The 15,761-nt window shown below is 42.5% G+C and overlaps 1 protein-coding gene across 12 annotated transcripts in view; it reads left to right on the forward strand.

Moving 5' to 3' along the window:
* Positions 1 to 10,496: 10,496 nt before the first annotated feature.
* FHOD3 (formin homology 2 domain containing 3) overlaps positions 10,497 to 15,761 on the forward strand; it is a 374,055-nt gene continuing 368,790 nt past the window's right edge. For 7 of the 12 annotated variants that reach the window (XM_085052239.1, XM_085052237.1, XM_085052238.1 and 4 more), the window contains exon 1: positions 10,498 to 11,040. In XM_085052239.1, the coding sequence (XP_084908365.1) occupies positions 10,876 to 11,040 (165 nt within the window). In that variant the 5' untranslated portion in view covers positions 10,498 to 10,875. Of the gene's footprint in view, positions 11,041 to 15,761 lie in introns of all 12 variants that reach the window. The other 5 variants (XM_085052233.1, XM_085052234.1, XM_085052240.1 and 2 more) reach the window with 1 other exon arrangement.

Here is a 15,761-nt window from a genome sequence, read left to right on the forward strand (position 1 = left end):
CATTTTTGCTGCATAGCCAGTTCAAGTTAATATGAGGACAGAAAGACAGGAAGGATGTTTGTGATAGCTCAACAAGTTTTTTAATCAACGAAAATCAGTATTAAGTAAATACCAAGATTCAGTGCCAAGAGCAAAGAAGGATGTCACTGTCCTGAATTTCAGAGCCCGTGATCAGTCACTTGGCTGATCCAATACTTTCCTCCAATGCAACATTAATAATAAATTCATATTACATCCGTGCATTGAGCACGTACTTCTTCATCTGGGTATATCCGAGGATGGCACAACAGCAGCAGCGTGAGGCACTGAGAGTGCAGATGTTGGGGTAGCTGTTAACAGCTAATGCAGTGCTGAAAATGAGCTGCTTCATGCTGACTGATAGACTGAGTCCATCCACCTAATTCCTGTATCCCACTGGGAATCAGGACTCTCACCACCTTTACTGAAGTCCTGGCTGAACTTCATTGCAGCTTCCCTATCCTTCTCTCCAACACGAAAGCTGTCTGTGATCCTCCTCAGCCATCTGTGCTTCATCCACAATCTTACACGTGACTTATTCTAGCAACAGCCACATTAACTTTCAATATCCACAGTCCCACACACACTCACTTGGGGGCTTGAAGGGAGAGGTAGGGCAAGGTCATTTTCTGAATCTTGGTTACAGGAGTTTGTAGAAGCCCAAGCTGCTGTGCTTGAACACAGTGGCCTTGAGCAAAAATTCCATTCACTACTCCTTATCTCAGCAGAGATCTACAGGTTATTTGCACTATTCAGCAGTTAAGGGAAAAAAAATCCTACAAACTAAAGAAGGTAAATCTAAAAGCTTTTCATGCAGATAACATTGAGAAGTACCTTACTACAGTAGAAAGAATAACGAGAGGGCAGCATGCTGATGCAAATGAGTTTCCAACCAGAGGACATTTTCAATACTAATATTAAAATATTTTGTAAAATTAATGTTTCATAATAGAAGAAAAGGCTCTTTGTCCTCCTAAATCATTGTGTGTCATTTCTGCTCCTTGTCCCAGATGCTGGCAGATGGCAGATATGGGGTGAAGACTAGACCACCAGAGTCACACATTGTAGGTTTGGTTTAGGGGTGCTTTCAGAAGTTTGAAAGGGGGAAACAGTATCACATTAAAATATTACTTAACAGTTCAAGTGGTAAGCAGGATATGCTGGTGCCTAGAGTTTTAGGAATAACACCAAGTAAACAAAATAAACAGCTCCTTCATAGAGTTCCTTTTTCTTGATTAAAAATGCTGATAAAAATTGAATGATATTTTCAAAAAGTGGAATATTTATCTGTGTATATGAAGGGCTCACAGGAGATTTTGCTACCACTCTTTCTTCTTAGGGGATGAATTTTGGCATCCTACAGACATTTGGCTGCTCCTACAAACTTTGCCTCTGTGTTTTACGCAGAGCCCAACTAGTCCACCAGGATAAAAAACTTCTCACATGACTAGAATAGTTCCAAGTTTTGGGCCCAGAGCGCATCAAGAGCTTTCTAACATCTAGTCCCCAGCCAAGCCATGTGCCCAACATGCAGACTGAGGAGTGAAGAGTCTTTTGGAAAAGAGTCTGGTGGTTGTGACGATCTGGCACTGCCAATGCCTCTAAGGCAAGGATTACAGAAGTGTAACTTTTTTCCCTCTTAACCAAACACAGTTCAAGGAGACAGACAAACAACCTCTCTGCAGGTTTGTTGGACTTTTCCTTAGCAGAATTCCAAAGGACTGAATTGAAAAGTAATATCCAAAAAGGTAAACTCCTTAGCTGGCTGGTACCAAGTGGCACAGGTCCAAGGATTAGGTCTGCCAGCTTTAACCAGCAGAACAGGCTTCTATCCATCCAGAATATATAGGGATCCCTCCACATTTCTTCAAGGAAAGGAAACTGGACATTTGCTGAGTTGCAAGTCACAGCCTCAGGCTACAGCACAGGTAGAAGATATTTCAGAGTAGCAAAACAGAAAACAACACACTGCCCCCGAGACAACAGTATTCTTTGCCCTTCAGCCCTCGAGAAGGAGATTTTAAATAAGAGTCCCAGCAGGGAATTATTTTGCAAGTCTTCAAAAAGCCAGTATTCAAAATGGCCACCTGCAACTACAGAAAGATGTTTAATTGCTCCCATAAGTATTGGATACACATGAGTCTTTGTTTGCCTATGCATACAAATATTTATAATCAAATTTACAAGCAGATTGATGTACACAAGAGAGATGAAGTAAGAGGAGTCATTACAACAAATTATTCAGAAAACTTAAAATATGCAATGTGTTTCTACTATACATTGGAAGAAGCAGTATGCATCTGGTACAAAGTCTCACTAGGTTCTGTAGTAACTGTGCCCATTCCAGGAAAATAGCATTCCTTTACTCTGAAAAGATAGATGAAACTCCCACTCTATGTACACCAGGGGCAGGAAAGTTAAAAATTTAATAAATAAAACGATTCAGATGCATAAGCATGGGATAAAAACTAATACAGAAAACATTGCAGTGGCTTTATGAAGATAGTTTCTTTTTACTCTTACAATTCTCTGTCCAATTTTCAATTTTCCACTCCCCAAAATACAAGCCAAACATATAGCGTGCTCAGAGATAGACTAAAAAATAGCACAGGGATGTAAAATTTTCATTTGAAGAGAGGAAGAAAATATCAGACATGTTTATATTACAAACGAATTAAATTTAAGAAAAAGGTGAAAAAACTAGAACAATGAATGAGGTAAAAGTATTAGTATCTATGCAGCTGTCTAATAATGCAAGCTTTAAAGAAAACTGAAAATAGGGGAATTCCAAAATGATGAAGAGGAAGGATTTAAAAAATCCATATTTAGCTTGTGGAACTTATTAATGTGAAACTGCGATGAGGTCAAGTACATGCCTACATTCAAGAAAGGAGGGATTGCTTATACTTACAGGAACATATGAACCTAGAAAAGTGTATGAAAGAAGAATACTTGAAACCAAAACTGTTGTGGAATATACAAAATCATCTGCTAAATTGAGTTTATCATTAAAAAGGTATGTACAAATTATCTTGCAGTTTCTTATGATGAAGTCTCTTCATCCTGGGGAAGGTGATGTTGGTGACTAAGACTAATATTCTTCTGTTTTAACTGTCCCCAGAAATTTGTTTATGATCTTCTGTTTACAAAACCAGTCACAAGTAATTCTGCACTGAGGATGTTTATATCAGCGTAGGACTCTTTACGTCAAAATAAATAATGCTGGATTATCAAAGTCACTTTGCTTGTTTATAAAAGCTGATATGAACACTCCCCTGTGTTTTCATTAAACCACAAATATTTATTCTTGGTCCAATTCTGGAATACACTTGTTGGATGTGTACACACTGACTGGGCGAAATACCATTTAAGTAGTATCTTAATTAGAAGCTAACTAATCTAAGGTGCAAACATCCATCCATGAAGACAAGTTTTAAAGTTGCAGAAGCTCATTTTGTTGACAAAAGGACTGATAAACTGTCAAGCACACCAAGCATTTGTGGTTTTTTTTTCCATAAACACTTTCCCCCATAAAATCTGTTTATTTTAACCTTCCCAGTTTCTAGATCAATTTGCATCAAATCAGCACCCACAATACAAAGTGGATACCCTAGATGTGAAATGAATTTTTTTTCTCTTCCCAAGTTAATTTATACAAGTCACCAAAGCAAAACTCAGCATTACTTAATAAGATATAAAGTAATATGATAGCAATTAATCAGTGGGTTAATCCTGAATGGTAACAGACACAGCAAATTTCAGATGCTCAGATTTCAAACTGAAATGTACTGTATTACTCAAGGAGAGGATATTCTTATTTTTGAAAATACTTCTAAGAATGAACTGGGTCTTGACAGTTTTTCAGAAGTTCTCGGTTCTGGTCATGTGCCAGCAAATGGCCACCACATTCCTGTCTGCTGTCTGTTAAATATCTGCACTGCTTTTGTCTGGTACTTGTTTCTATTGAGCTGGAAATGCAAAAAAGGCCACCACAGCTACAGCAGGTCTGTAAGCAGGTTACTTTATCCCTCTTTCCTTCTCCTTCTTAGTCTTGTAATGATAGACACTTTCTCTGCAAGTGTGTGAAACATGAGCTTTTCTGCTTAAGAAAAAGAATAAAAGAGCAATAACACAAATTACACCTGAAAATAGAATTCACTTGGTATGTAATTTAACCCATGGCAGTGTCCTCCCATTTTCCAAGAAAGACTGACTAGCTGAGTTTTATGGTAAGATCTCATACTAGCAAGATAATATTATATTTGATAAAACCAATGTCAGTTTATTTCAAAATTCATATGTCAAAGACTAAGAAGAACCTTAACAACTCACTGCCACATGTGGGTTTTTTCAGTTCACATGCTCTTTTATAATGGAGAAAAAGGACTGTGCTTCATTCTTTATCCTACTGAAAAGAACTAATCAACATCCATTGCTGATCCCTCCTCAAAAAATTATGTTTTCAGCTAACTACTGGGCAGGGAATTACTGAAATTTTTTGGGGTCCTCACAGAACTTGCAATACTAGGACAGACAACTGGTCCATCGTAGTCTTACCTTGCTTCTGGAAAAAGCCTTTGCCTCATATCATCTCTGAAGGCAAGTGCAGGAACCCCTGTCACCACTCTGCTGTTCTCCTTTAGTGTACAGCATGCACCACAGAATGAGGAGAGAGACAAAGCATGGCAAGTTCTCTTGAACCCCATCCCTAAAGTGAACTTTCCACAGTGCATCAAATGGCTTTTCCATTCAAAAGCCAGACTGCGTTAGAATATAGGCTAGTATATTTCCAGTAAACTCAAAATGAGGAACCCAGAGCAAAAATAGAATATGTTTGTAGCCAATCCCTCTTGCAATGCTCTTGCAGGGTTAAATAAGAGCTTGCTTCTGTTTTCTTCTCAGTCAATTCATTAACTTTCTAAGTAGCAGCAAACTCTGTGGCTTTCTCTCTGTTCCCTAGAAGGTTTTTTCCCAGTGCTTTTGTGGCCCAACTCAGCAACCTCTCCATCTGAGCATGATCTACAGGCTCTAAGGTTGCCCCTGGGACCCTCACTCTCTGCCTTGCCATACTCTTTAAGCTATGCAATCTCCTCCCCATCATCCAAATTATTCCATTTCAGGAAAGGTACAACATTAATGTCACATGTAAGAATCTACACAGCCTCAGATTTTTTAAAGGAGGATAATGAAAAATAGGCAAAATCTATAAAAGACATGACTTGGTGACAAAAGGAGGACTTTTATTTGAAGATTGTGTTTTTGTCTGATTTTGATAGTCAGCTCTGAAGAATCAGTCAGCATTTCAAAAATCACGTGTGGTTACAGCCCTGCAACATTACAAATGGTAAAAGATCCCACAAAAAGAATTAACTCAAGTGATGCTTGTTTTGTCTCATTGTCTCACACTTACATGCTCATACACCTTAGGCATATCTGACACCCACGGGGCTTGAGAGCTTAAACAATTACAGTTAACTGGAATTTTATAAAGCATGGATGGTGCTTGGTTGGACAGTTGATGTATAGAATTATTTAGAATAAATAGCAGTGAGCATTTTCCTTAGAATCTGAAAAAAATGTCTCTGCACATGTATATACAGGCTTACACAGATGCAGAATAAGGTATTTTCAGAATAAATTTTACTTCACAACTTCACAGGTTATATGTCTTTTCTTTCTGAGAAAGAATTATGGCTGACTAGCAGAGAGGGTTGGTTTCTGCAAGTTCACCCCTCAGTTGGTGAGGCACTTAAAAGGAATGAATCCAGTGGCTTGAGGACTCAGGTAAGGGTATGTCATGATTAAGCCCCAGAAATGCTGCCATGGTAAAATTCCAGTGCAAAGTTAAAATCACTCCAAGTCACTTCTTCAGAGTCTCACTGCATGTGTTTCCTCCTCCTCTGTGCAGCCTGGTGTCAGCTGTAGAACATTCGTCCAGTCTGAGCTGAGGTCACTCTCAGATGCACTTCCAAAACATAGTGTTCTTAGAAGTTTTGAAATCTGGTTGTAGGCAGCTCAGAACTGAGAAGCCAATAGTGGTTCTTTTGACTTCATCTCCATTTTGTCTGGTAACACTCCAACCACAAAATGGGGCAAAATGACCTTTTCTCTGCAGAGGAGCGCTGTGAAAATAAATTAATAAATAGTTGCAAAGCAATCGTCTGTTCTAGTACTGAGCACTGGAGCAAATCTCTTGAGGAAATTAGTTCTGTCATCAGAACAGGGTTTAAGTAGCATGCAATGGATATGGCAAGAGGCCTTGAGCATTAAACGGTGAAGGTGAAGTAAAACACTTCCATGCATGAATTAAGCCCCCTGGTTGTTCTGCCGAAAGGAGTCCTGTAAGAGACCACAAGTGTGCTTGCAGTATAGAAACCTCACTTTTCAGCCCTTTCAGCAATGGTTGCTGAAAGCCTTTAAGATCTGGCTACCTTAGGTGAAGACCTTGCACAGAAGGTAATCTGTAGCATCGCCACCAGAACATCTAACACATTGTTTCCTCGGGTGCTATGATCCACAGATCCAGGGCTTGTTTTTTACAGATCTGTACAGTATCTTTGAATATTGAGTGATTTTGGAATTGTGAACCTTGAGCTTCATCACCAGACTGCAGTATTAGCCATTGTTAATAGCACACAGTATTACTTCATATGAAGTATTAGCCAGCCACCACAGAAGAATAATTTTCAGTACGACTCAACAGAATTGGAATGTGTGATTCTGCAATTCAAGCTTGATGAAGACCACTGATAAACTTTGGGACTATTACAAGTCCTTAGCTACCAAAGAAAAAGTTTTTTTAAGGTGGGTTTTTCTGTGGATGTTTTCTGTGATCATGTCATATGACACCCAGTTCATGTTCCATTGCAATCAGTAAAAAAACACTTCTGTTAAAAAAAACAAAAAAGAAAATCATATTAGTATCATATCCTTTATCTGTCAGCTCCCCAGTTTCCCCATCTGCAGGTGGGGAATAAGCAGGCAACATTTAATGGTGGCTGAGCGCTCTGAGATCCTTGGACGACAAAGGCCAAAATCCACAGTATTTTTTTTGGTCTTGTGACAGACTGGATTTCACTTACACACCATTATTTTGAGAAGTGTGTTAGGTTATTTGCCTGTCCATGCTAACAATGACAATAAATCATTCTCCACACTTCACTAAGAAGCATTATTTACAGATTGTAGTGTGGAAAAGGCAGAAATACGGTTCCCATCACTACAGTAAAGGATCTGTCAGCACTTTCATTACCATACTTTTATTCCAGTGGTTTGCAAGCCCATTTTGATTACCATTACCAAATAGACTGCTATTTTTCAGCTTTATTAATGTTAAGTGAATAAATCATGGAAGTTAAAATTGCTTTTGTTCTCCCATAACTAAAATTGGCTTGAAGTTCAAACAATGAAATTTGGAAAGCAATTCAATTTGTCCAAAAGAAAGAGATAAAGTCAAAGGACTAGCCACTTCACATACTTAGACTGCAATCTCACAATCATGCATCTAGATCTGTATTGACATGATGATATACCAGAAAAACTAATACTTCTGTGGAGCTATTCCAATTGCTCTGATATCTAGTATCATTTTTAAAACTGCTTAAATACACATTTACATTGTGTCTGGGTGGTCTTTGGGTTAAAGAATATGCTTTCAATAACTTTCCCTCAAACATATATTTTTTATTTTTAATAAAAAAGAGGAAATTAAACACAAAAAAGCTATGTTATTTTAACATTGAGGTTTCAACAATAATGAAATTCAAATTTAAGCTTGACACACCATCTCAACTCATTCAACAATGTATTTCTAAGAAATGCCAATAATGGGATGAGTTAAGATGAATAAATCAGCCTTAAATGAAAACTCCTAAGTTATGTTTCATTCCTGAGAAATGTGTGCATGTGAAGGATTTTCCCCTTATGATTTTGTGAAAAAAACTTGGGAGCTTGAAACTGAACTTTACTCAATAGTGTGTAAGCTTTGTTTTCCTGGAAAGGGCATGTGGGATGGACTCAGGGACACAAAGGTCAGCGAGTTGCCTCCTCCAGGAATGAGACTCACTAGTCCATGATACTATTGAAGGCAAAAGGAACACAACCTGGACTTGGCTGATAAATCCTCAGAGCTCCTGAGTGCTGATTTTGTTCAGCATGCCTGAAGAAGATGCTCTCTCTCTCTGGGAAGGCCTTACCTTCCATGATGAGGAGTGGGTTGAGGCAACCACTTATGCTGTTCTCATCCTGTCTCTGTCTTTCCAGATGCAATGCCCATGGGGCCTCATGCCACATACTTCTTAACAGGTCCTATCTGACTGTTTGTTTGCATTTGACTGTGTGCTAAGGTCTTTTAAAAGCCATCTCACATTCATTTGAAAGGCTGTAGTGGAACAGTGAGAAGGAAAGTCAGGCTACTTACCTTGGTTTAGCTGCTGCATTGAACAAACAAAACCCGGAGAGAGGAGAGAAGAGGTAGGAGAGAGCAGAGGGCACTTTCCTGAAGTCTGAAAAGCAGGCAGTGCATGAGGAAAGGACTTTTCAAAGGCACAGCTTTGCAGCAGAAGCATAAAATTGTGACAGGAAGTGGAAGGAACAAACTATGTACAGCCCTGGCTCAGGCTGATGGAAAGAGACTACAGATTCAGAATGCCTCTGAAGAATATGTAAAATGGCGGGAAACCATTCAAATGTGGAATTTAGGTGTTTATCTCTCCCTCTACACTCACACTCACTGACCTTGTAATGTTACTCTCTTTTATCCAGCAGATTTGGTTTTCCACCTGCATTGATTTAATTAAAATTCAAATAAAATCCAGATTTTGACATTCACAGGTTTATAGTGGTTTGGGGGTATACACAATCAAGAAAAAGATGCACCTCAAAACTCTAGCTAACTTAGGGTCCTTTCATGGTTGTATTGCTCTATTTGCCTTCCATCCTGGTCATAAAATGTATCTCCACTGGCCACTTTGTATTTGGAAATCCAGCTGAAGATCAAAACATCCAAGGTCTAATTCTTCCTTATGGTATTTAGGTCTGTGGCTAGATGTTGAACCTTAAAATTATCCAATCTCCGTTGGCTCCACAGATTGCACACATCCTTTGTTTTCATTTTTCAGTATTGGAGGAAAAATAAACTGATGCTGTCACATAGATTCTATACAAAATCATGGCTTCCATGTCTTATTTAAAACTGCCCTCCAAGTATTGATGCCTCTGCAGTGAGGCAAGTGCCATATATTAATTTATCAAAAATCAGGATTAATCCAATGAATAGCAAGGATGGCAATATTATACCACCTCATATTAACCATTGATTCACAGCAAATGTAGAAATTTGCTTTACAAAAATGGAAATTGAATGGCAATTTAGTAAATTAGGATTTAGAAAACCAGAATACCCTGTTTCACCTTCACTTCACATGGTGACAAAAAATACAATGTAAATAAGCAGACAGAATGTATAGCATATACTCTTTTCTCTAGAGACTGAGCTTTTGGTACTAAGAGAGATGCAAAAATTTATTTCTTTGTAAAACCGGAGGTTTAAATTAATTAGATGCAAAACTCACAACCACGACTTCAGCAAATACAACTTCTCTTTTCTGAAAATATGCATAACTGCTGGGAAAACCGAACCATGGCAAGTTAGTCCCAAGAATAACAGAAACAGAAGGACAGACCACGTGTGGACAGAAATCCCCTTTTGTCTCAGTTCTGACAAATACTCCCAAGACAGTAATCACTTTGGGAGGAAACTCTTGCTTCATGGAAACACTATGATCTAGAGGTCATACTTTCTTGCCTAAGACACATTTCTGTGGTAAATCCCCCCGTTCTCACAGTGCTAAAGATTTTGCCCCACAGCCCTGTCTGTGAAGGATGAGAGGTTATGAACCTCGGCTTTAAAGTAGGGCGCATCCCCTTGGGCAGATGCTCAGCCTGTGCAAACCCAGCCATTCCCCCAGGGCAGTGAGACCCTTCGCTCTCTGTATTTCACCTGCGACTGACTTCGTGGCTTTTTCCTGCACCCCAAGAGTGAAGACCAGAGTGAAGACCTGGATCCCCACCGACAGGGCTGCAGACAGGGTAACAGATTCACCTCGAAGAGGACAGTGCTCTGCTCTGTGCCCACCCAGGGGTTGGGCACTTTGTCCCCATTCTCCCCTGAAAGAAGGAAAAGGCAGGCCTAAGGCAAGAGAGAGCCGAGCTGCAAAGACAGGCGCCCTTTTGCCGGGAGCCAAGGGCGGTGCAGCGGGCGCGGCTGGCGGGCCCGCTCGGCCCTCTCGCGCTGTCTGTCGGTGTCTCTCCGTGTGTCCCCGGGCCCGGCCGGCGGAGGCGGGGGATGTCTGTGCCATTATCCCGTGCCGGCTCTCTCTTCCCGCGCCGGGCTCGGGGAGGTCTCCTCAGGTCGGGGGAGGAGGGGCGGCGGCGCGCGGCGCGAGGGGGCGCTGTGGGCCCTGCGCGCGGCAATCGCTGCTGCCCGTGCCGGCCGCGGCATTCCCGCTGCCCGCTCGGCGCGCAGCGGCCGGGAATGGGGGAGCTGCTGCCGCCGCTCTGCCCGCGCCCCGCGGCTCCGGCGCCGCCTCCTCCTTTCTCGGCCTGAAGCTATCTTGCACTCACGGATCCTTGCGGGGAAGGGGCCATGGGCCGCCTCCCCGAGGCGCGGCGGCTGTGAGGCGGCCGTTGCTCGCTCGGGGAGCCGGGGGGAGAGGCTGCCGGCCGTCGGCCAGCCTGCGCCGGGGAGTGGAGTGCCGCTCGCAGCCGGCGGCGAGCGCGCAGGCAGCACCTCGGTGCCGGTGACTTGGGGGTGCCGCTCCCCGCCCGCGCCCGGCCGCGGCGGTGGATGGATGCGCCATGGCCACGCTGGTGTGCCGGGTGCAGCTGCTGGATGACACCGACCCCTTCAACAGCACCAACTTCCCCGAGCCCACCCGGCCGCCGCTGTACACCTTCCGGGAGGACATCCCGCTCGCCACCCAGCTGGCCGGGGTGCACCGCCTCCTCCGCGCCCCGCAGAAGGTACCGGGGGAGGGCAGGGGGATGTGAGTGGGGGTACCGGGCGAGGGGCAGCGGCCTCCCCGCAGGAGCCCGGCAGCGGGGAGCAGAGGCCGGCGGGCGGCCCCCGTCCATGCGGGGCGGCAGCCCGGGTTCCGCTCCTCTCCGCTCCGGTGGCGGGGCTGCCCCGCCGCATCCCGTGTCCCCGGCGGGCTGTCCCTCGCCCCGGCAGCATCGGCATCTCCGTCACTCCTGGGGAGAGGCCCCGGGGGACGGCGGAGGGGTTCCCTCTGCTGCTCTCCTGTGTTCCCAAACGCCCTCAAGGGCAGCTGTAGCCTCTGCTTAGTAACTGTGGCTGCCTCACGCTTTCCCCAGGAGAAGAAAAACTTCATCAAACCGAAGCCCAGGCTGGGTATCAAGTACTCGGTGCCTGTCCTTCGCTAGCGGTGTCTGGGTGTCTGGGGACACTGCGGGACAGCGCGGCGTGTCGGGCCAGCACGGTCGCGCCGGCAGGACCCGGGCTTTGCCGTGGTGAGCTTTAATGAGCCAGGCAGCTCCAGCCGGGGCTTTGGTAAAAATAGCAGCGTCTGCTGCCCTTGAAACAATCGGTGCTATTAGTCCCTCTTGCGAAGAACTGCAGCATGGCCCTTGTCAAGTCTTACCTATCTCTTCTTGCATGCTTCTTCTAATACATGTGCTGGCATCTGTAGCTCTGCCCTTGAAGTCAGGCACCCGAGCATTATCCTTGAATTTTTAGTTTTCAAAGCAATGCCATTGATTGACATAATAATAAGGTCCTTTCATTATTATCTTGTATCTGCACATTAGTTCTGCAGAGTGCACTGAAGAAGAAAGGAAAAAAATGCCCACTTTTTTTTTTCTACAAAGTAAAAGTTGTAAAACTTTTATTTGCTCTTTGATGAAGTGGGAGGAAAATACTCAACATCACTTGTTGTATTATGCTCATGGGAGCCTGCGGGAAGATGACAAAGGGCTGTGTGTCCCCTTAGATTTAAGGATATCCAAAACCCCATAAAAGTATTTCAGAGAAAAGCTCATGGAGCAGACAGAAGTTTTGCATTTGTAGAACGGTTTCCTTGCATAATAGTTGCCAAGGATACAGCATCCAGTGAACAGAGCTCTGCCTAAAGCACAAAAACTTTAGAAGCTCTTGGTGCACTGGGTCAATTCTGTTTTCATGTGCTCAGTCGTCCCCAATTCAGAGAGTGGTCCCATTGTTTTCAAGGCAGGCTTTTTTTTTTTTTGGAGTTAGAGCTAATTAAAAGAAAGGCAGGATGGATTCTGACATCTAATGAAGTAAATAAAGAGATAGTTTAAAATCTGGATTTAGAGTTAATTCAACCTCATTTTCAAGGCTATTTTCACTGTGTTATGCTTTGCTTTGAATACTTTCCTGGAAACTTTTTACAACTTTATATATAACACCACCACCATTGCCTTGGTTTAGTGTCTTAGGAGCCATCCAAAATCGATGGCCACTTTTATATGCTTAACTCCTGCCCAGTCTTTCTGCGTGCAGTGTTTCTCAAGTTTAATTAATGCTTCGAAAGTGGACTTGCAGACTTTGGGTGAGAGATGGACTGCGTCTCTAGAGGTGCTGTAAATCCGGCTATTGAAAGATAGCTGTTCTACTAGACGCAAGTCCTGGCCCTGTGACTTGTTAATCTGAGGTTCTGGGTCTTCCAAATATTTGGTTTCTGTTGTGAGGGTGTAGCTGCGCTCATTGAAATCTGCTTACATGGTTACTGTTACCTTCGCGTTTGCAGAGCCACTTCCTGTTTCTAGACTGCCTTAATTACGTCTCTTGGCTTTCTCTTGGTTTCTACAAGGTAAAAAAAAAAAAAAAAAGGTGTTGATTAGACTTGTTTACCTTTATTCATTATAACGAAAGCATAGTTCCTTGTTTGCACTTGCAGTTAGGGCAGCATTTCTGTGTTTGGCATTACATCTTTGCACCTGTAATTCTGTAGAATATAATGGTTTGTGTTGCTTTCTTCTTCTGTTTTCTTTTTGGGAGGTGGGCATATTCTTTCTGCAGGTTTTCCTCAAGACTGTATTCACTGGTCATCAAAAGATTGCCCCATTAGTTGACTGAGAAGAATTTTGCTCCATTTCACCCAGAGATCAGGGCAAACTCTGATCCCAGAGGAATGCAGCTGTCAAAGCAGAGCATAGGTTGAAATTCAGGTGTCGGTTCACATTGACACATCTGAGGTTTGATTGATTCATTACTTGGAAAATTAGTGAGCTAATGGATTGATGGTCCATTTAGTATCATCACGGTGACTAGTGGAAAATATCTTGAAACAGACCTAGGAGTTTCTAGTTCAAATGGTATCCCTGGCCATGGCATGAGAGTTGGAATTTTAAGGTCTCTTTCAACCCCAGCCTTTCTATGATGATGATGAAATGCATAGGAACACCAATGTCTAATTTCTGAAGTCTTAAAAACTGTTGGCCTTTTTGCCAGCAAGTATGAATGATCAGTCTTTTTCCAGCAGGGTTTAAGTTGCCATCTCTTAACTTAGATAAACATTCACTTACTCTCTGAACAGCGGTGCCAACTTGCTGCCTTCACATCACTGGATGGTTTGCACATCTTGGAGACGATGTACTGCCGTGGGATGTACTTGAGAGGATGAAGTCTGAAGCAGGAATCCAGCTCACTTCAGTGGGGTCAGATTTCACCATTGCTGTCTTGAAATTAGCAATGACGACAGTGTAGTGACGATGGTATTTTTGTAGTTAGTAAAACAACTTGTATATTGGAAGTCATTGGAAGTTAGACATTATAAACAATTATTAAGAAAATGATTTAAAAAGTAAATGAAAAATGCTTTGACATTTGGACCTGTCATAGTATGTCATTAGTAGCTTTTTTGTAACCAACAGATGTTCTAGCTTGACTCCAAAGGACAGGATTTCTTCAATCTAGTTCTTTGAAAATGCAGCTCAATTTCACATGTTGGTTTTACTGCTTCTTTTCTTTAAACTTAAAATTTTACCTGAGTCTGGGTGCAAGTCTAGATCTACACATTGTCTTCCGAGCAGCAATGTTTTTAGATCCTTAGGGAGGTTCTCAGGGAAGTTAAGAAACTGAGTTCTGAGAATAATGTCTAGGATGGTCTTTACCACCCTGAATAATGCAGAGTACCTAAGATGGTTGATAGGGAAAACTGATAAGAAGAGTGTCTGCAATTTTTCTTTCACTTGGAATTATGTGCCTAATTGTACCCTACCCTCACTCTTTTTTCCCCTGCTTCTCTCTGTACACATACCTTTCACTACATCCATATCTCTGGATAGAGCAGCTTGCTGTTCATTGGGTTGTGCTCAGTTCTGCCTGGCATGCACACTGAGCCTGACAGGGCAAGGCATTGCCATGAGGAGTGCTTGTTTCAGCTATCCCCTGTGGTTTTGAGTGATTTGGTCCTAGATGATAACACACCATCTTAGTTGACAATGCGATGAAGTACCACAAATTCTGTTACAGTATTTTTAGCCACATGTACAAATTCTTGCTGAGTAACTACGCCACGTTGCAGAGCTTTTGTGGGTTGCCTATATTGATTTGGCTGCCTAAGGTGGCACTTTGAATTTGGCTTTTATTGTTTATGAGGGTTTTAGGTCACTCTTGCTGTCTGTTGTATGAAGTAGAACTGGATCTAGTCTGGACTCTGACTTCAGATGTCCCTTTTGCCCATTTCTGTGAACCTTGGGAAAATTCAGAACTGGGTCTAAATCTGTGGCTCAGGCCCAGTGCCAATAATGCTCTTTGAATCTAATTCGGTACATTGGGTTTGTTGGTTTTGAATTGCTTTGAGTTATTTGATACTTATGACTTGCTGACATAGGGTCGCTCAGGAGAGTAGCTATATATATATGGCCGATGTCAAGTGCTGTGCTTTTTTTAGAGATCTTCTTCATTATAACTTATTCACATAATTACAGCATGCTGAGTATGTTGCCATAGTCTGTTTTCACATGCCACAGTAGTGTTCAGTGTTGGGGCAGCTCTGTAAGAAGTACGTCTTTGCAATAATACAGGACATCACGCTGCCTAATTTATCAAGGAAACGTAATTGAAATACTTCGTGTAACAATGGAAAACAAACAAAAAAAATCTCTCCCTGCATATGGTGTACTGGTGGCGATGGTGGAGAGTTATAGTGCCGTAAGGATAATCGTTTTGACCTCCTGTTCCCTCTGAGAAAACTGGAGACAACTTCTGTGTTTAAATCCCTTCCAAGAATTTGTAATTAGGAACAGTATCATTCAGAAAACGGTATAAGCAAATAAATCCAGTGAGCACTAGAGGGATTCAGGAGTTTCATTCATAAAGAAGCTTCATTTCCGTCTTCAGCTGCTGTGATTTAGCCCTACATTAAAGCCAGGGCTGACTCTGAGGCATGGTGTGATGTAAACTGATAGCAGGGGTTGTTCCACTGGTTGTGTCCTGGCATGGAGCTCAGCTCTGGCATTGAACTCTGTGCCAGGCTGTATCCTGGCAGCAGCAGTTTACTGAGAGCATTAAACCTACCAGCTGGCTCTTCTTCCCTAGGTTTTTCTTGGCATTAAGTAATAATGCCTTGGTGTGTAGAGGCTAGGCAGACACAGAAGAAGAAAATATGGTTTGGATCTCGATCCTGATGGAGGTACCAGTAAATAGAGCAGCTGCTCTCTGAAGAGAGCATTTTTGGGTGTAGTCATGATGCCGTTAATGG

This window comes from Lichenostomus cassidix, chromosome 2 (assembly GCF_008360975.1).
Source record: "Lichenostomus cassidix isolate B80296 chromosome 2, HeHo_3.0, whole genome shotgun sequence".
NCBI classification, from domain to species: domain Eukaryota; kingdom Metazoa; phylum Chordata; class Aves; order Passeriformes; family Meliphagidae; genus Lichenostomus; species Lichenostomus cassidix.